General features: G+C 48.2%; 1 protein-coding gene across 1 annotated transcript in view; it reads left to right on the top strand.

The window, feature by feature from the left end:
• DNAH12 (dynein axonemal heavy chain 12) overlaps nucleotides 1–20,555 on the top strand; it is a 320,238-nt gene that overhangs the window by 283,479 nt on the left and 16,204 nt on the right. The window contains exons 70-73 of the mRNA XM_063940858.1: nucleotides 5,655–5,859; nucleotides 6,532–6,669; nucleotides 8,827–8,918; nucleotides 10,693–10,760. Coding sequence (XP_063796928.1) covers nucleotides 5,655–5,859; nucleotides 6,532–6,669; nucleotides 8,827–8,918; nucleotides 10,693–10,760 — 503 coding nt within the window. The remainder of the gene's footprint in view (nucleotides 1–5,654; nucleotides 5,860–6,531; nucleotides 6,670–8,826; nucleotides 8,919–10,692; nucleotides 10,761–20,555) is intronic.

Genomic DNA, 20,555 nt, shown 5'->3' with positions numbered 1-20,555 from the left:
ATCATCTGTTTTTGAGTAGAAGTAATCTGTTTTGAATAGAAGTATATTGATTTTTATTTAGTCTCGTGTCTTACCTACTTTCCATACTTACCTACATCCGGGAGATCCAAAAGAGTGGATGGTGCTCCCACATCCCGCCCACTACCTAGCATAATCCTGGAAATAGTGGGTCTGTGGGGACGGGGCGGGGCCAATCTGGCATGATTCTCTTCAAACCCCTCCACATGTGTTAGGGTCTCCTGCCCTGTGCTGCCACGTCGTCATGGCAACCGGGAGACAAGTGCTAGCGGAGTGACCTGAGCGCAGCTGATACTCCGGTTCGGGTCTTTTGCTGTGCAGTGGTTATAGGCACTGGAGTGCATAACAGTCCTGACACCAGTACTTTCCTGCAGGCACTGGTGTGCATAACATATTCAGCAGCCTAATACTCCTGTTGAAATTTTGTGGGAATATGGAGCATACCCCTCAAAATACGTTGCAACAGGTGGTCGATCAGGTGCAGGTCCTGACTCGACAATTTAATGATTTGTCCATTAAAATGCACACCTCCCAGGCTGCTGGCGGAGCTCCCGCAGCAGCAGCACCTGCAGGGGGTTAAGGAGCCGAAAGTAAATCTCCCGGATCGTTTTTCTGGAGATCGCTCGCAGTTCTTTTGTTTCAAGGAGAGCTGCAAGCTATACTTCCGGCTTAGGCCTCAGTCTTCTGGGTCGGAGATTCAGCGGGTGGGCATAGTGATTTCCTTGCTACAAAGAGACCCACAGGTCTGGGCATATGGGTTGCAGCCTGACTGTCCGTCGCTTAAAAGTGTTGATGCTTTTTTTACGGCACTGGGCATGTTGTATGATGACCCTGACAAGACGGCCTCAGCCGAGGCTCAGATTTCGATCCTTAAGCAAGGGCGAAGGCCAGTTGAGGTTTACTGTACGGAGTTTCGGAGGTTGGCCCATGATACCCAGTGGAATGACCCAGCCCTGAGACACCAGTACCGAAGAGGTCTTTCTAACCAGATAAAGGACCAACTGGTACAATATCCCTTGCCTGATAGCTTGGATCAGCTCATGCAGTTATCCATCCGGGTGGATAGACGGCTGAGAGAGCGTAGGCTTGAAAGGGAGACTGAGATTTCCTTCCTTCCCAAGGGAACCTCAGACTCTGAGGAATTTTCCGAGGAGCCTATGCAGATTGGGGCTACCCGCCTCTCCTCGCGTGAGAAGACGCGGAGGAGACAGCAGGGGTTGTGTTTGTACTGTGGGAATAAAGGTCATGTGGTAGTATCATGCCCAGAAAAGCCGGAAAACTTCAGGGCCTGAGGGTGATGGGAAATATCCTGTCAGGCCAGAAGTCAGAATTTCCCAAGAAGACTTTTATCATTCCGGTGACCTTGAAGATCCTCGGTCAAACTGTCAAGACTGAGGCCTTTGTGGACAGTGGGGCCGACGGGATTTTTATGGACCGCCAATTCGCCCTGAAACACTCTGTTCCCTTAGTACCCTTGGCATCGGAAATTGAGATTTGTGGGTTAAACGGGGAACCATTATCCCAAGGTAAAATTACCTCTTGCACTAGCCAGATTTCTTTGTTTATTGGAGCCACACACTCTGAAAAATTGTCCTTTTATGTGACTGTCTGTACTTTTGCCCCATTGGTGTTGGGGTTACCCTGGTTAAGGGCCCACAATCCTCAATTTGACTGGGTCTCTGGGGAGATTCTTAGTTGGGGTACTGATTGTTTCAGGAGTTGCTTGAGCCTTCCAGTCAGGCTCTCGCAGCTAAGTTTGCCAGGATTGCCAGGGTGTTATGCAGATTTTGCGGACGTGTTCTCCAAAAAAGTTGCAGAGGTACTACCTCCCCATCGCCCCTATGACTGTGCCATTGATTTGTTGCCAAATGCTAAGCTTCCCAAGAGCAGGTTGTACTCCCTGTCACGTCCTGAGACTCAGGCTATGGCAGAGTACATTCAGGAGAACTTGGCTAAGGGATTTATCAGACCTTCACAGTCTCCAGTTGGGTCGGGGTTCTTCTTCGTGGGTAAAAAGGACGGTTCGTTGCGACCCTGCATCGACTTCAGGGAATTGAACCGTATCACGATTAAAAACTCATACCCACTGCCTCTCATTTCGGTCTTGTTTGACCAGCTTCGTACAATCTAATCCGAATAAGAGAGGGGGATGAATGGAAGACTGCCTTTAATACCCACTCAGGGCATTATGAATATTTGGTGATGCCTTTTGGGCTCTGTAATGCCCCGGCAGTCTTCCAGGATTTCATGAATGATGTGCTCAGGGAATATTTGGATAGATTCTTAGTTGTATACTTAGATGACATCCTAATCTTCTCCCATTCCCTGGAGGAACATCGGAAGCATGTACGCTTAGTCCTCCAGAAACTCAGAGACCACCGGCTTGGGGCGAAGCTGGAGAAGTGCGAATTTGAAGTTCAGCAAATCGCATTTCTAGGATATATTATCTCCCCAGAAGGTTTCCAAATGGAGGGTTCCAAGGTACAGGCAGTCCTGGATTGGGTGCAGCCCACTAGTTTGAAGGCGCTTCAGCGTTTCCTGGGCTTTGCGAATTTTTATAGACGATTTATCGCTGGATTTTCGTCTATAGTGGCGCCCTTGGTGGCACTCACTAAGAAAGGGGCGGATGTTGCTCACTGGTCTTGTGAGGCTAAAGCGGCTTTTGCCCGTCTCAAAAGGGCATTTGTTTCGGCCAAGGTGCTGCGACACCCAGATCCAGAGCGTCCTTTTGTGGTGGAGGTGGATGCCTCTGAGATGGGTATTGGGGCAGTGCTTTCTCAGATGGGAGTGTCTGATAATCGCCTTCATCCCTGTGCTTACTTTTCCCGTAAATTTTCGCCTGCCGAGATGAATTATGACGTGGGTAACCGGGAATTGTTGGCTATTAAGGATGCACTCGAGGAGTGGAGACACTGGCTTGAGGGGGCTAAGTTTGTGGTCTCAATTCTTACTGACCATAAGAATCTGGCATATTTAGAGTCAGCGAAGCGTCTCAATGCCAGGCAGGCACGATGGGCTTTGTTTTTTGCTCGCTTTAATTTTTTGATAACATATCGCCCTGGGTCAAAAAACATCAAGGCTGATGCGCTCTCGCAGAGTTTTGCTCCAATCCAGGAGACCACCGAGGAGCCGTTGCCCATTGTTTCCCCATCATGTATTAAAGTGGGCATTACCCAGGACCTCTTATCATTAGTCCTTAGAGCACAGGAGCAGGCTCCTCCAGACCTTCCGGTAGGTCTTTTGTTTGTGCCTCCTAGGTTAAGACAGCGAGTGTTCCTGGAATTCCATGCCAAGAAGTCTGCAGGTCACCCGGGTATTGCCAGAACTCGGGAGTTGCTATCTAGGGCGGTGTGGTGGCCCTCGGTGGCTAAGGATGTGGATCAGTGGGTTCGGGCATGTGACATCTGTGCCCGAAATAAGACTCCTAGAGGGGTTCCTGTTGGCCCATTACATCCACTCTCTATCCCATCTAAGCCATGGACCCACATTTCAATGGATTTTGTGGTGGACTTGCCCAAATCCTCGGGGATGACAGCCATCTGGGTTGTCGTTGACAGGTTTTCGAAGATGGCGCACTTCGTTCCACTGGTTGGGCTGCCATCGGCCAGACGCCTGTCTGAATTATTTATGCTGCATGTTGTGCGTCTCCACGGGTTGCCACTTGATGTGGTCTCTGACCGCGGATCCCAGTTTGTGGCCAAATTCTGGAGGGCATTTTGTTCCGATCTCCAGATTTCTGTCAGCTTGTCGTCGGGCTACCATCCGCAGTCTAATGGGCAGACTGAAAGGGTGAACCAGTCCTTGGAGCAGTTCCTCAGGTGTTATGTCTCCAAGTGTCAGACTGACTGGGTTGCTCATCTGTCCATGGCGGAGTTTGCCTATAACAACGCGGCTCACTCTGCTACAGGGATCTCTCCATTCCTTTGTGTGTATGGGCATCATCCTAAGGCCAATTCTTTTGACCCCCTGGACTCCACGCCTGGTGGTTCCTCTGTGGTTTCGGTCCTTAGAGGTATTTGGCGGAAAGTGAAGAAAGCCCTTGTGTCTGTGTCATTAGTGACCAAAAGGGTTTTTGATAAGCGGAAAAGACCCTGCAGCTTCAAATTAGGAGACTTCGTCTGGTTGTCTACCAAGAATTTGAAGTTGAGACAGCCATCTCATAAGTTAGGCCCCCGGTTCATCGGCCCTTATAAGATCACCAGGGTTATCAATCCGGTGGCATTTCAGTTAGATCTGCCCCGTTCTTTGGGTATCAATAAAACATTTCATTGTTCCCTTTTAAAACGGGCGATTAGTAATCCTTCTTCCAGTGGAAGGACCTTCCCCTCTTCTGATACGTGGCCAGAGGGAGTTTGTTGTTGAAAGGATTCTTGACTCCAAGGTGGTTCGGGGTCGGCTGTCATTTTTGGTGCACTGGAAGGGGTATGGCCCGGAGGAGCGGTCGTGGGTGCGCAGTTGTGATCTTCATGCCCCCAGACTGATACGCTCTTTCTTCTCGCAGTTCCCCGATAAACCCGGTGGTAGGGGTTCTTTGACCCCTCGTCAGAGGGGGGGTACTGTTAGGGTCTCCTGCCCTGTGCTGCCACGTCGTCATGGCAACCGGGAGACAAGTGCTAGCGGAGTGACCTGAGCGCAGCTGATACTCCGGTTCGGGTCTTTTGCTGTGCAGTGGTTATAGGCACTGGAGTGCATAACAGTCCTGACACCAGTACTTTCCTGCAGGCACTGGTGTGCATAACAACATGAACCAGCCCACTCAGTGAGCACCTGCATTTCCTCTGCCGGCTTCTCACGGAGAGGAGGAAAATAAAGTTCAGAGTCCAGCTTTTAACCCCATTGAGAACCTCTGAGATGAATTGGAGCGACAGGTGTGTTCTAGACCGACTCAACCTTCTTCAGTGTCGCTCTAAAAGGCTGCTGATTGGCTGTGTTTTGTAAAGGTCCGCCTAGAGGAAATAACACAGTCCAGACACGGCGGCAGTGTGAACGGGATCGATCCAGGGAATAACCCGGGTCCCACGTGTGGTGAGAATAGGGTCTACATGGGTTGGGACTGTGTTCGGAGCTGAGTCAGAGCCGAGATTTATGTGTGAAAGGGGTATAACAATCACCACTGGATGTTAAGTGTTTCAGGAGCTCAGTAGAATTAGGGTGGCAAAGAATCCAAATTTTAGAATATTATGAAATCTTTTCATTGGAGCTCATGAAAGTGATTCCGTGCTCAATAATTGCAGGAAAATCAGCATTTGGACAAATGTTAATGATCTAGCTGCAGAACAGAAATCTTGCATACTGTAGGCCCTCGGTGTATCCATAGTTAGAACTTAAGATATTTTCTATTAAATGTGTCCTCTAAAAGTTTTGACTTTCCATAACTTGCGGCACCGTGGACCACCAACATTGCCGAGGAGCTCACATATCCGCCACAGGTGTTCTACATAGGAATGTGAGTGGTACTGTGTCATGCTGACAAAGACAAAATCTAATCCGCTTCCTCTGATGTCCTTACTCTGTGCTGCTTGCATTCACACCTGTCCAGAATATTACATGTCTTTTTTCCATTGAAACAACCTGACATGAGCAAAAGAATATAAGGGAACACGTATAGAAATACATCTCCCATCATGTGATTCCAGCTTAATCCGTACTATCCGGACAACGCTACAGAACCTGCAGAAAGCCATCAAGGGCCTGGTAGTGATGGACTCTGAGCTGGAGGCTCTGTCTGGCAGTTTAATTGTAGGGAAGGTTCCTGAAACGTGGGCAAAGCGTTCTTATCCTAGCCTGAAGCCTTTGGGAAGCTATGTCAATGACTTTCTCGCCCGACTGAAGTTCCTACAGGTGAGCATATCAGGCAGTAATAACAGTGACATTAACCTAAGACTGTGAGCAAAAATTCAACATTTAAACTAAAGCTATGTGTCAGGGTATGACATCTATTCTTTGTAATTAACCAATGAGTAGTTTATACTGTCCTACATCTGTTATATAATTCCGCCCCTGCTGAGTGAGGACATCACTGTCTGTTGCAAATTTGCTCTAAAAATGAGTTGGAGTAGTAAATAAAATGCCTGTTGTATATAGTGAAGCTGCTGGCAGGCCAACTTATACACTCAACCATGTCAAGTTATTTGAGTGGGAAAGTGGTTCCCAAAAGCAATCCTGAAGGCACCCCACAGTCCAGGTTTTAGAGATATCCCTGCTTGTGCACAGATAGTATAATCAAACTGACTGAGATGCTAATTAAGCCACCTGTGCCTAAACATGGATATCCTTAAAACCTGGACATTTTGGGGTGCCTTGATGATCGCGTTTGGGAATCACTAAAATGGGATATGCAGCCTACGGATACCTCCTCTGAGAATCCAGGAGAACTAACTCAGCCCAGACCATTTAGTATCATAATACAAATATAGTTCATTAAGTGTCATTTTATTTTTTGCAATTTTCAGGTACAGAGAAGTGATATCCAGTCAAAGCAATAAATAAATTATGTGTTTGCTTTTATTCTAGAACTGGTTTGAATCTGGAAAGCCTCATGTCTTCTGGCTGTCTGGATTCTTCTTCACACAAGCATTTCTAACTGGCGCCATGCAGAATTATGCCAGGAAATACCAAATCCCCATTGATCTGCTGGGGTATGAGTTTCAGGTGGGGTCAGCAGCATGTACATCTATATTTGTTTCTATTCTCTTTATTCTATATTCGAGGAAAATGAGAACATATTATTATTAATAATAATAATAATAACTTTCATTTATATGGCGCCACAAGGAGTCCACAGTACCTTGCAACGTGCATAAACAGGAACAGCATGAACACAAAAACCAAAAAACGTGGCTTACAGTACAAATCACTGCAGAGCAGGGACAAGGTTTATAAACATTGCTGCATCAGCAATAAGACCCAACCGGCAGCAAGGCGGCCGAACCCAAAGCTATGGTGCCATTGTTGGCAGTGAGGAGATGATGGTGTAAGTGAGGGAAGGAAAAGCACATGAGGGAAGAAGTCCCTGCTTGTGAGAGCTTACAATCTATAGGGAAATGGGATACAGACAGGGGTGACACAGATGGAAGAGTTGATCGCAGCAACAAATTTGTTAGCAGTTGGGCAAAACCATGAGCCTAATTCAGACTTGTTCGCTCGCTAACGTTTTTCGCTGTGCAGCGATCAGGTAACTACTGCGCATGCGTATGCACTGCAATGCGCATGGGGTGCCATACGGTTACAAAGCAGAACGTTGTTGTGCACTGGTTCTAGCGAAGAAACCATTCGCACAGCTGTTCGCAAGGAGAATGACAGGAAGAGGGCGTTTGTGGGTGAAAACTGACCATTTTCTGGGAGTGGGTGAAAAAACGCAGGCGTGTCAGAGCGTTAGCAGGGCGGGTGTTTGACGTCAATTCCGGGCTCGAATAGGCTAAAGTGATCGCAGCGGCTGAGTAAGGTCAGAGCTACTCAGAAACTACACAAGCTGTTTTTGTACAGCATGGCTGCACACGCGTTCGCACACTTGCAAAGCTAAAATGCACTCCCCTATAGGCGGCGTCTATCTGTTCGCAGCGCTGCAAAAAATAGCTAGCGAGCGAACAGATCTGAATTAGGTCCCATGTGCACTGCAGGTGTGGCAGATGTAACATGTGCAGAGAGCGTTAGATTTTGGTGGGTTATATTGTTTCTGTGCAGAGTAAATACTGGCTGCTTTATTTTTACACTGCAATTTAGATTTCAGTTTGCACAAACCCCCACCCAAATCTAACTCTCTCTGCATATGTTATATCTGCCCCACCTGCACTGCACATGTTATATCTGCCCCCCCTGCTGTGCACATGGGGGGGTAATTCTGAGTTGATCGCAGCAGGAAATTTTTTAGCAGTTGGGCAAAACCATGTGCACTGCAGGGGAGGCAGATATAACATGTGCAGAGAGAGTTAGATTTGGGTGTGGAGTATTCAATCTGCAATCTAAATTGCAGTGTAAAAATAAAGCAGCCAGTATTTACCCTGCACAGAAACAATATAACCCACCCAGATCTAACTCTCTCTGCAAATGTTATATCTGCCCCCCTGCAGTGCACATGGTTTTGCCCAACTGCTAAAAAATTTCCTGCTGCGATCAACTTGGAATTACCCCCCATGGTTTTGCCCAACTGCTAACAAATTTGCTGCTGCGATCAACTCTGAATTACCCCCAGTGAGCAAGGAGCATGGAGCAGTGGGTTCATCAGGGTAGGATGAGGCGAGGTCAAGTCCTTAATGCATAATTGAATAAAGAGGATAAGGTGACAGTCAGTCTAATAACGGAGTTTATGCAGCAACCTCACACAAACCACAAAATACTTTAGACTACCTGTGTATAAATGTGAAATCAGAGAACTAACAAATCCAACAGACACAGCGATAAATAAAGAAGGCGAAAAACATACATACATACATACATACATACATACATACATACATACATAAATGCAATGCGCCTTTAATCAGACTATGTTGGACAAGTCAGAAAATCAGATCAGTTGGTGACCCCACTGACCAGTGTGTATGGTAAGTGGCCTAATGACAGGGAGGGTCAGCTGTGACAGTCATGTGGGCAAACCACTGAATGACCAGATATGTGCAATTGACTGGATGATGTTCTCTGTGCAGTTCAGTCCCTCAATCAAACCCACGGTGCTGGCAGATCTGTCTGATCTTTGCTTTCGTGTGTGTGGCCAAGTTGTGTGTTCTCATCACTATACTATTATTTCTCTACTACTGCAGGTGTATTATTTCTCTACATTATCAACTGAATACTGTTATATCATCCTAGGTTCTACCCACTGACTCTTCTGACACTTCCCCAGAAGATGGAGTCTATATCAATGGCTTGTTTCTAGATGGAGCCCGGTGGGACAGGAATATGTAGGTGACAATACTCATGTTCAGTGGCTTTCAATGTTGTCATGTCCATAGAATATTTTATAGATGATGTTATGTTTTTTTACATTAGTCATCTTAGTGGACTGAGTTCAGATTCAAAATATGGCATATGCATCTAAAAATGTTCAGACTTAACGTGGCTTTACACTGTTCAAAAATAAAGTGTGACTGAGTATCACCTTCATTAGTCTGTACGGCAAATAGTAATTTACTGGCCAACTTCTGAGATAAGGTGTGAGTAACCATTCTGCTGCTTGACCACGTTACCTGAACCAGGGTTGGACTGACCCACAGGTGTACAGGGGAAGTCCCCAGTGGGCCCCACTGCCTGAGAGTCCCATACCCTCCTCTAGGTCATAACTTGGTGGAGCAAGATCATGGATGAACTTGGGTGCTTGGTTTGTTTCTATAGAAACTACATCAACATTAGTTCTGCTGCCAATCAAAGTGGGTGGTCCTGACACCCATATCCTTACTTTATAAAGGGGCCCTGTTCTTCTCTAATGGTTGGTCTCTGTGGTGGATGGCCACACCCCCTCTGGTTGCTGGCCACAGCTCTCAAGCTTGGGCCTCTACCACTGCATTCCCTGGTGGGCCCTTCCTGCCTCAGTTCTGACCTGAAGACTAAGCAATATGTACCTGGGTTTCAAATATTGTAACTTTCATTATGATTAAGATAGAGACTACTAATTCAGAAATTAGCATAAAACTGTTATTTATTCCTGCCAGTTAATTATATTTTGCTGCCCACAAGGCCTGCTGTGTATTGCGGCTGTGTTAATCTGTTTTGTTGTAGACCCACCCCTTGCTCAAGTGGATAAATAGCAAAGATGAGCATTCCCCTTTATTTCTAATGGTAAAGACAGGAATTCAGTTGTATGAAGCTTTAACATTATGTGCACAGCAACTACTCCTGTTCCCCATAGAAATAACAAGATAGAGGATCTCCACCCTCAATATCGTACACATATCTGCTCTGCTAGGAGGAGTGTGAGAAAAAGCATATTGGAGAGACATAAGTCAAGAGGTTGTCCACATTTGGACAACTGCATTGAACTGAGATAACCTGCTGTACCGTTCAGATCACAGCTTCAGGTTATTGGGTAGGTCCATAGGGGCCCAAGGGGAATATTTCATATGTTGGCAACACAATAGAAATGGGGTTCTCAATCCCCAACCGGTCATATTTTGTGGATTTCTTTAATCATGCACCAGTGAGTTGAGCTATTTTGCTGGGTCAGTAATTATTCAGTATGTTGCCACATACAAGATATCCTGAAAACATGACATGTTGGAGGTACTTGATGACTGGAGCTGTGAGCCAATGCAATAAAAGAATAAACATTTCTGTTACTTATAGCAGAGGTTTCCAAACGCGGTCCTCAAGGCACCCCAACGATCCAGATTTTAAATGTATCCATGCTTAGCCACAGGTGACTTAATCAGCACCTAAGTCAATTTGATTTAACCATCTGTGCTGAGCCGTGGATATAGCTAAAGCCTAGACTGTTGGGGTGCCTTGAGGACCGCGTTTGGAAACCTCTGGGTTCTAGTATATTTTGCTTGGTACCTCATAGGATTTTATACATTGTTAAGCCTAGTGGTTTTACTTTCTCTTTACCAAACCCTGTGTCCACTGTTATGAATGTATACCCCCCCTCCCCCCCCATACACACCTATACTGATAAGTTTATCTCAGCTTTATCTGCACATTAATGTAATTGTTCTTCTTTGTTTCCTTAATGAACATTAACAGGGGAGTGCTCGCAGAACAACAGCCCAAAATCCTATTTGACTCTGTTCCGATAATCTGGATAAAACCAAGTAAGTGGATGATAAAGTGGAATAGAAGACATTAACAGACAATGATATACATGAAGAGAAGACAATCCCAGTGGCCTGTTTATTAAAGTCATCTAGCAGTAAATCCTTGGGAATCATCCGTATTCTGCAGATTTCCACAATATTTTAGTATCTGGGGGTAAGAGAAGAGGGCCCTTACAGTCTAAATGCGGAGGAGAGGGGGGGGGGGGGGTTGCAGATGGACAGGGGTTGCACAGAGGGGGAGACAGTGAGTGAGGAGCATGGGGCAGTGGGTTAGGATGTTAGCTGGATGACTTTGATAGAAAAGTGTGTCTTGAGAGCCTATTTAAATTGTAAAAATAGCTGGAGAGTCTGATAGGGAGAGAGTTCCAGTAGTAGGGACCATGCAGCTCTGCATCAGCACACTTACATTTATTCAGGAAATCAGAAGAGGACATGTCATATCAATCATGGGTTCAGGGTGTGTGATGAAAATGGATCCAGGGAAAGAATGCACCGCACACTTAGCTGTCTTCTGTGCATGCTGCCATTTTCCAGTTAGATTGCTGGAAAGATAGCGCCTCCAGAAGAGGTGTGGGTGGGCCCATTGTACAGACCTTTAAACGCTGGTGACAGGGGTTGATAATGTAGAAAACACGACATTTGCCTGCCGTATACCCCTTTTCCATCTACGATGCGGGTCGCAGCCGGGAGCCTGATATGGGTGCTACCCGGCTGCGACCCGCATCGATGGTCCCTTTCCCATCAGCAGTCACCATCCCGGCATATTGCTGGGTTGGTGACGCTGCTGGTGACGCGGCAGGGGCGGCGCTCGGAGATCACATGATCTCCCAGCGCCGCCCTTCCATAAACGGGAGCCGTGTCGCATCTGGCACTGTGGAAACATATCTGACATGGTGGGTGCACCGTTTGGCATTTGTGTATCTGGCACTGTGGTGCATTTGTGTATATGGTACGGTGGGGGCGTATCTGGCACGGTGGAGGCATACATGTATCTGGCACTGTGGGGTCATATGTGTATCTGGCACTATTGGGCTCATATGTGTATCTGCTCCCCCCATATGTGTATCACGCCCCCATTTTCATTGTCCACACCCATGTGGCATTTGGCCACACCTATTTCTCTAACGTCCTAAGTGGATGCTGGGGACTCCGTAAGGACCATGGGGAATAGCGGCTCCGCAGGAGACTGGGCACATCTAAAGAATGCTTTAGGACTATCTGGTGTGCACTGGCTCCTCCCCCTATGACCCTCCTCCAAGCCTCAGTTAGATCTTTGTGCCCGAACGAGAAGGGTGCACACTAGGGGCTCTCCTGAGCTTCTTAGTGAAAGTTTTAGTTTAGGTTTTTTATTTTCAGTGAGACCTGCTGGCAACAGGCTCACTGCATCGAGGGACTAAGGGGAGAAGAAGCGAACTCACCTGCGTGCAGAGTGGATTGGGCTTCTTAGGCTACTGGACATTAGCTCCAGAGGGACGATCACAGGCCCAGCCATGGATGGGTCCCAGAGCCGCGCCGCCGGCCCCCTTACAGAGCCAGAAGACAGAAGAGGTCCGGAAAATCGGCGGCAGAAGACATCCTGTCTTCACCAAGGTAGCGCACAGCACTGCAGCTGTGCGCCATTGCTCCTCAGCACACTTCACACTTCGGTCACTGAGGGTGCAGGGCGCTAGGGGGGGGCGCCCTGAGCAGCAATAAAAACACCTTGGCTGGCGAAAATACATCACATATAGCCCCCAGGGCTATATGGATGAATTTTAACCCCTGCCAGAATCCATAAAAAAGCAGGAGAAAAGTCCGCGAAAAAGGGGCGGAGCCTATCTCCTCAGCACACTGGCGCCATTTTCCCTCACAGCTCCGTTGGAGGGAAGCTCCCCTGGCTCTCCCCTGCAGTCACTACACTACAGAAAGGGTTAAAAAAGAGAGGGGGGCACTAATTAGGCGCAGTATTAACAATACAGCAGCTATAAGGGGAAAAACACTTATATAAGGTTATCCCTGTATATATATAGCGCTTTGGTGTGTGCTGGCAAACTCTCCCTCTGTCTCCCCAAAGGGCTAGTGGGGTCCTGTCCTCTATCAGAGCATTCCCTGTGTGTGTGCTGTATGTCGGTACGTTTGTGTCGACATGTATGAGGAGAAAAATGATGTGGAGACGGAGCAGATTGCCTGTAATAGTGATGTCACCCCCTAGGGGGTCGACACCTGAGTGGATGAACTGTTGGAAGGAATTACGTGACAGTGTCAGCTCTGTATAAAAGACAGTGGTTGACATGAGACAGCCGGCTACTCAGCTTGTGCCTGTCCAGACATCTCATAGGCCGTCAGGGGCTCTAAAGCGCCCGTTACCTCAGATGGCAGATATAGACGCCGACACGGATACTGACTCCAGTGTCGACGGTGAAGAGACAAATGTGACTTCCAGTAGGGCCACACGTTACATGATTGAGGCAATGAAAAATGTTTTACACATTTCTGATAATACGAGTACCACCAAAAAGGGGTATTATGTTCGGTCAGGAAAAACTACCTGTAGTTTTCCTGAATCTGAGAAATTAAATGAGGTGTGTGATGATGCGTGGTTTTCCCCCGATAACAACTGATAATTTCTAAAATGTTATTGGCATTATATCCTTTCCCGCCAGAGGTTAGGGTGCGTTGGGAAACACCCCCTAGGGTGGATAAAGCGCTCACACGCTTGTAAGGGCTCTACCCTCTCCTGAGATGGCCGCCCTTAAGGATCCTGCTGATAGAAAGCAGGAGGGTATCCTAAAATGTATTTACACACATACTGGTGTTATACTGCGACCAGCAATCGCCTCAGCCTGGATGTGCAGTGCTGGGTTGGCGTGGTCGGATTCCCTGACTGAAAATATTGATACCCTAGATAGGGACAGTATATTTTTGCCTATAGAGCATTTAAAAGATGCATTTCTATATATGCGTGATGCACAGCGGAATATTTGCCGACTGGCATCAAGTCTAAGTGCGTTGTCCATTTCTACCAGTAGAGGGTTATGGACACGTCAGTGGTCAGGTGATGCGTATTCCAAACGGCATTTGGAAGTATTGCCTTAATAAGGGGAGGAGTTATTTGGGGTCGGTCTTTCAGACCTGGTGGCCACGGCAACAGTTGGGAAATCCACGTTTGTACCCCAGGTCGCCTCTCAACATGAGAAGACGCCGTATTATCAGGCGCAGTCTTTTCGTGGACAAGCGGGCAAAATGTTCCTCATTTCTGCCCCGTGACAGAGGGAGAGGAAAAAGGCTGCAGAAATCAGCCAGTTCCCAGGAACAGAAACCCTCTCCCGCCTCTGCCAAGCCCTCAGTATGACGCTGGGGCTTTACAAGCAGAATCAGGCACGGTGGGGGGCCCGTCTCAATGAATTTCAGCGCGCAGTGGGCTCACTCGCAAGTAGACCCCTGGATCCTTCAGGTGATATCTCAGGGGTACAAATTAGAATTCGAGACGTCTCCCCCTCGCCGTTTTCCTAAAGTCGGCTTTACCGATGTCTCCTTCTGACAGGGAGACAGTTTTGGAAGCCATTCACAAGCTGTATTCCCAGCAGGTGATAATCAAGGTACCCCTCCTGCAACAGGGAACGGGGTATTATTCCACACTGTTGTGGTACCGAAGCCGGACGGCTCGGTGAGACCGATTCTAAATCTAAAATCTTTGAACACTTACATACAGAGGTTCAAATTCAAGATTGAGTCACTCAGAGCAGTGATTGCGAACCTGGAAGAAGGGGACTACATGATGTCTCGGGACATCAAGGATGCTTACCTTCATGTCAAAATTTACCCTTCTCACCAAGGGTACCTCAGGTTTATGGTACAGAACTGTCACTATCAGTTCAGACGCTGCCGTATGGATGGTCCACGGCACCCCAGGTCTTTACCAAGGTAATGGCCGAAATTATGATATTCCTTCGAAGGAAGGGAATTTTAGTTATCCCTTACTTGGACGATTCCCTGATAAGGGTAAGATCCAGGGAACAGTTGGAGGTCGGTGTAGCACTATCTCAGGTAGTGTTGCGGCAGCACGATTGGATTCTCAATATTCCAAAATCGCAGCTGGTTCCGACGACTTGTCTTCTGTTCCTAGGGATGATCCTGGACACAGTCCAGAAAAAGGTGTTTCTCCCGGAGGGGAAAGCCAGGGAGTTATCCGAGCTAGTCAGGAACCTCCTAAATCCGAGCCAAGTCTCAGTGCATCAATGCACAAGGGTTCTGGGTAAAATGGTGGCTTCCTACGAAGCAATCCCATTCGGCAGATTCCACGCAAGAACTTTCCAGTGGGACCTGCTGGACAAATGGTCCGGGTCGCATCTTCAGATGCATCAGCGGATAACCCTGTCACCAAGGACAAGGGTGTCCCTCCTGTGGTGGTTGCAGAGTGCTCATCTTCTAGAGGGCCGCAGATTCGGCATTCAGGACTGGGTCCTGGTGACCACGGATGCCAGCCTGCGAGGCTGGGGAGCAGTCACACAGGGAAGGAATATCCAGGGCTTATGGTCAAGCCTGGAGACATCACTTCACATAAATATCCTGAAGCTAAGGGCCATTTACAATGCTCTAAGCTTAGCAAGACCTCTGCTTCAAGGTCAGCCGGTGTTGATCCAGTCGGACAACATCACGGCAGTCACCCACGTAAACAGACAGGGTGGCACAAGAAGCAGGAGGGCAATGGCAGAAGCTGCAAGGATTCTTCGCTGGGCGGAAAATCATGTGATAGCACTGTCAGCAGTATTCATTCCGGGAGTGGACAACTGGAAAGCAGACTTCCTCAGCACGACCTCCACCCGGGAGAGTGGGGACTTCACCCAGAAGTCTTCCACATGATTATAAACCGTTGGGAAAAACTCGACAGGTATTGCGCCAGGTCAAGGGACCCTCAGGCAATAGCTGTAGACGCTCTGGTAACACCGTGGGTGTACCAGTCAGTGTATGTGTTCCCTCCTCTGCCTCTCATACCCAAGGTACTGAGATTGATAAGATGGAGAGGAGTAAGCACTATATTCGTGGCTCCGGATTGGCCAAGAAGGACTTGGTAACCGGAACTTCAAGAGATGCTCACGGAGGATCCGTGGCCTCTACCTCTAAGAAGGGACCTGCTCCAACAAGGACCCTGTCTGTTCCAAGACTTACCGCGGCTGCGTTTGACGGCATGGCGGTTGAACGCCGGATCCTGAAGGAAAAAAGGCATTCCGGATGAAGTCATCCCTATCCTGATCAAAGCCAGGAAGGATGTAACCGCAAAACATTATCACCGCATTTGGCGAAAATATGTTGCGTGGTGCGAGGCCAGTAAGGCCCGACGGAGGAAATTCAACTGGGTCGATTCCTACATTTCCTGAAAACAGGAGTGTCTATGGGCCTGAAATTGGGGTCCATTAAGGTTCAAATTTCGGCCCTGTCAATTTTCTTCCAAAAAGAACTAGCTTCAGTCCCTGAAGTTCAGATGTTTGTAAAAGGGGTACTGCATATACAGCCTCCTTTTGTGCCTCCAGTGGCACTTTGGGATCTCAATGTAGTTTTTTGGGTTCCAAAAGTCACATTGGTTTGAACCACTTAAATCTGTGGAGTTAAAATATCTCACATGGAAAGTGGTCATGCTGTTGGCCCTGGCCTGGGCCAGGCGCGTGTCAGAATTGGCGGCTTTATCCTGTAAAAGCCCTTATCTGATTTTCCATTCGGACAGGGCGGAATTGAGGACTCGTCCTCAGTTTCTCCCTAAGGTGGTTTCAGCGTTTCACCTGAACCAACCTATTGTGGTGCCTGCGGCTACTAGGGACTTGGAGGACTCCAAGTTGCTAGACGTTGTCAGGGCCCTGAAAATATAGGTTTCCAGGACGGCTGGAGTCAGAAAATCTGACTCGCTGTTTATCCTGTATGCACCCAACAAGCTGGGTGCTCCTGCTTCTAAGCAGACTATTGCTCGTTGGATTTGTAGTACAATTCAGCTTGCACATTCTGTGGCAGGCCTGCCACAGCCAAAAATCTGTAAATGCCCACTCCACAAGGAAGGTGGGCTCATCTTGGGCGGCTGCCCGAGGGGTCTCGGCTTTACAACTTTGCCGAGCAGCTACTTGGTCAGGAGCAAATACGTTTGTAAAATTCTACAAAATTGATACCCTGGCTGAGGAGGACCTGGAGTTCTCTCAATTGGTGCTGCAGAGTCATCCGCACTCTCCCGCCCGTTTGGGAGCTTTGGTATAATCCCCATGGTCCTTACGGAGTCCCCAGCATCCACTTAGGACGTTAGAGAAAATAAGAATTTACTTACCGATAATTCTATTTCTCGTAGTCCGTAGTGGATGCTGGGCGCCCATCCCAAGTGCGGATTGTCTGCAATACTGGTACATAGTTATTGTTACCAAAAAAATCGGGTTATTGCTGTAGTGAGCCATCTTTTCTAGAGGCTCCACTGTTATCATGCTGTTAACTGGGTTCAGATCACAAGTTGTACGGTGTGATTGGTGTGGCTGGTATGAGTCTTACCCGGGATTCAAAATCCTTCCTTATTGTGTACGCTCGTCCGGGCACAGTATCCTAACTGAGGCTTGGAGGAGGGTCATAGGGGGAGGAGCCAGTGCACACCAGATAGTCCTAAAGCTTTCTTTAGATGTGCCCAGTCTCCTGCGGAGCCGCTATTCCCCATGGTCCTTACGGAGTCCCCAGCATCCACTACGGACTACGAGAAATAGAATTATCGGTAAGTAAATTCTTATTTTTTTGGCACGCGCACACAGTACCTCTAAGACATTTTTTCTACTGGCACTGTGGGGTAATGTGTATCTGGGACTGTGGGACAATGTGTATCTGGGACTGTGGGACAATGTGTATCTGGCACTGTGGGGGCATATCTGGCACTGCTAGTGGCATTTGTATATTTGGCACCATGGGGCATTTGTGTATATGGCACCGTGGGGCATTTGTGTATCTGGCACTGTGGGAGCATATCTGGCACGGTGGGGGCATATGCCTATCTGGCACTGTGGGGCAATGTGTATCTGGCACTGTGGAGTAATGTGTATCTGGCACTGTGGGGCAATGTGTATCTGGCACTGTCGGGCAATTGTGTATCTGGCACTTTGGGGCAATTGTGTATCTGGCACTGTGGGGCATTTGTGTATCTGGCACCGTGGGGCATTTGTGTATCTGGCACCGTGGGGCATTTGTGTATCTGGCACGGTGGAGGCATATGTGTATCTGGCACCGTGGGGGCATACGTGTATCTGGCACTGTGGGGGCATATGTGTATCTTGCCCCCCCCCATTTGTGTATCTTGCCCCCCCCCCCCTATTTTCATTGGCCATGCACCATGTGGCATTTGGCCACATTCATTTTTGGCACGCGCGCACACAGTACCACTAAGACATTTTCTCATACGTCCTAGAGGATGCTGGGGACCACATCAAGACCATGGGGTATAGACGGGATCCACAGGAGACATGGGCTCTCATGACTTTTCATTGGGTGCGAACTGGCTCCTCCCTCTATGCCCCTCCTCCAGACCTCAGTTTTAGAAATGTGCCCAGGCAGACTGGAGGAGCTCTACTGAGTTTCTCTGAAAAGACTTATGTTAGGTTTTTTTATTTTCAGGGAGAACTGCTGGCAACAGACTCCCTGCTTCATGGGACTGAGGGGGCAGAAGCAGAACCAACTTCCTAAAGAGTTTCATGGCTCTGCTTCTGGCTGACAGGACACCATTAGCTCCTGAAGGGTACTGAACGCTAGCCATGTCTAGATGCTCACTCCCACAGCACGTCGTCACCCCCCTCACAGAGCCAGAAGACAGGTGGGTATGAAAAGAATGAGCTTCTATGAAGTAAGTGACGGCCGAGGTACGGCGCGGCTGGCAGGAGCGCAGCGCGCCATTGCTGCCCACACACACAGGCACTGCAGGGTGCAAGGTGCAGGGGGGGTGCGCCCTGGGCAGCAAGAAATATACCTCAAACTGGCTAAAAGGGGGCATAAGATGCCGCTCGCACAGCCCTACCCCCGCCAGTATAAATATCCTGAGTGTAAGGACGCGCCATTGCAGGGGCGTAGCTTCTTCCTCAGGCAGCCAGCACACTACTCAGTGCCATTTTCTCTCTCTCCTCAGGCTGCAGAGAACATGCTGGTCCTCTCCTCCACTTCTGACAAGTACAGGGTGCTATTAAGGGGGGGGCACAAAGCGATTATGGTGCAATTAATAGTGTGAATTACTGTTTAAAAGCGCTGTTTGGCTGTGGGCATTCTGTGTTCACAGGCATAGCATACTGGCGCTGTGATTGGGAACTGGCTGCTCCTATTCTGTGTCCCTCTGACAGATTTTACTGTGGGTCTGTCCCCAAATAAGTCCCAGTGTGTCTGTGAGTGTGCTGTACACGTGTGAGGCATGTCTGAGGCAGGGAGTTCCTCCCCGGAGGGGAGGCTGCATGCTGGAGAAAATCTGTGGAAGATGTGATTTTTCAGGATGCTGTTATTCCTTTTGCAGGTGGCCCTTCTGGGTCACATAAGAGACCATTTGTGAATGTTGTACACATGGATACCGACACGGACTCTGATTCTTGTGTCGACGATAAATTGGCTAAAAGTATACAATATATGACTGTGGCTATAAGGGACGTGTTGGAGGTTACAGAAAGCACTCCTGTACCTCAGGAGAAGGCTTATTTATGTAAGGAAAAGAAATCCAAAATCACGTTCCCTCCTTCACACGAACTAAATGCTCTTTTTGAAGGAATGTGGGTGAATCCTGATAAGAAATTTCGTATTCCCAAAAGGATTCATATAGCTTACCCTTTCCCGGCTGAGGACAGGAAAAAATGGGAGTCACCACCTGTGTTAGACAGTGCGCTTTCCAGGTTGACAAAGAAGGTAATTCTCCCTGCACCTGGCACGGCTTCACTTAAGGAGCCGGCAGACCGCAAAATGGAAACGACATTGAAATACATTTATGTTACCAATGGTACCCTGCTCAGGCCCACTGTTGCCTGCGCGTGGGTGAGTCGCGCTATTGAAAAATGGTCAGAATGCGTGTCATCAGAGATTGACACGATTGATAAAGATGAGATACTCCTTAAGTTAGGGAATATCAAGGACGCTGCCGCCTACATGCTGGAAGCAATGAAGGATATTGGACTCTTGAGTTCACAAGCCGCTACCATGGCAGTATCGGCTAGGCGGGCGCTGTGCATTCGCCAGTGGAACGCGGATGCAGATTCCAAAAGAAACATGGAGGCGCTCCCATATAAAGGTGAGGCCTTATTTGGCGATGGCCTGGATGCGTTAGTCTCGGCGGCTACCGCAGGTAAGTCGTCATTTTTGCCCTCTGCGTCTGCACCGGCAAAAAAGACCTATCACCCACAAATGCAGTCCTTTCGGCCCAATAAATACAAAAAGACGAGAGGTTCCCCCTTCTTTGCAGGTAGGGGAAGAGGAAGGGGAAAGAAGCCCACAGCAGCTTCAGGTTCCCAAGAGCAGAAATCTACCCCTACTTCTGCCAAATCTTCAGCTTGATGCTGGAGCTCCCTTGCGGGAGGCGGCTCGGGTGGGGGCACGTCTCAAACTCTTCAGCCAGGGTTGGATTCTGTCTGGCCTGGATCCCTGGGTGTTGCAAATAGTATCCCAGGGATACAAACTGGAGTTTCAAGATGTTCCTCCATGCCGATTTTTCAAATCGACCTTGCCAGTTTCTCCGCCAGAAAGAGAAGCAGTAACAGCGGCTATCCAAAAATTATGTCAAGACCAGGTCATAGTCCTGGTACCGTTGTTACAACAAGGGCGGGGTTTTTATTCAAG

Source organism: Pseudophryne corroboree, chromosome 9 (genome assembly GCF_028390025.1).
Source record: "Pseudophryne corroboree isolate aPseCor3 chromosome 9, aPseCor3.hap2, whole genome shotgun sequence".
Classification (NCBI taxonomy): Eukaryota; Metazoa; Chordata; class Amphibia; order Anura; family Myobatrachidae; genus Pseudophryne; species Pseudophryne corroboree.
The sequence above is the reverse complement of the archived record's forward strand: the minus strand, read 5'-3'. Positions and strand labels throughout refer to the sequence as shown.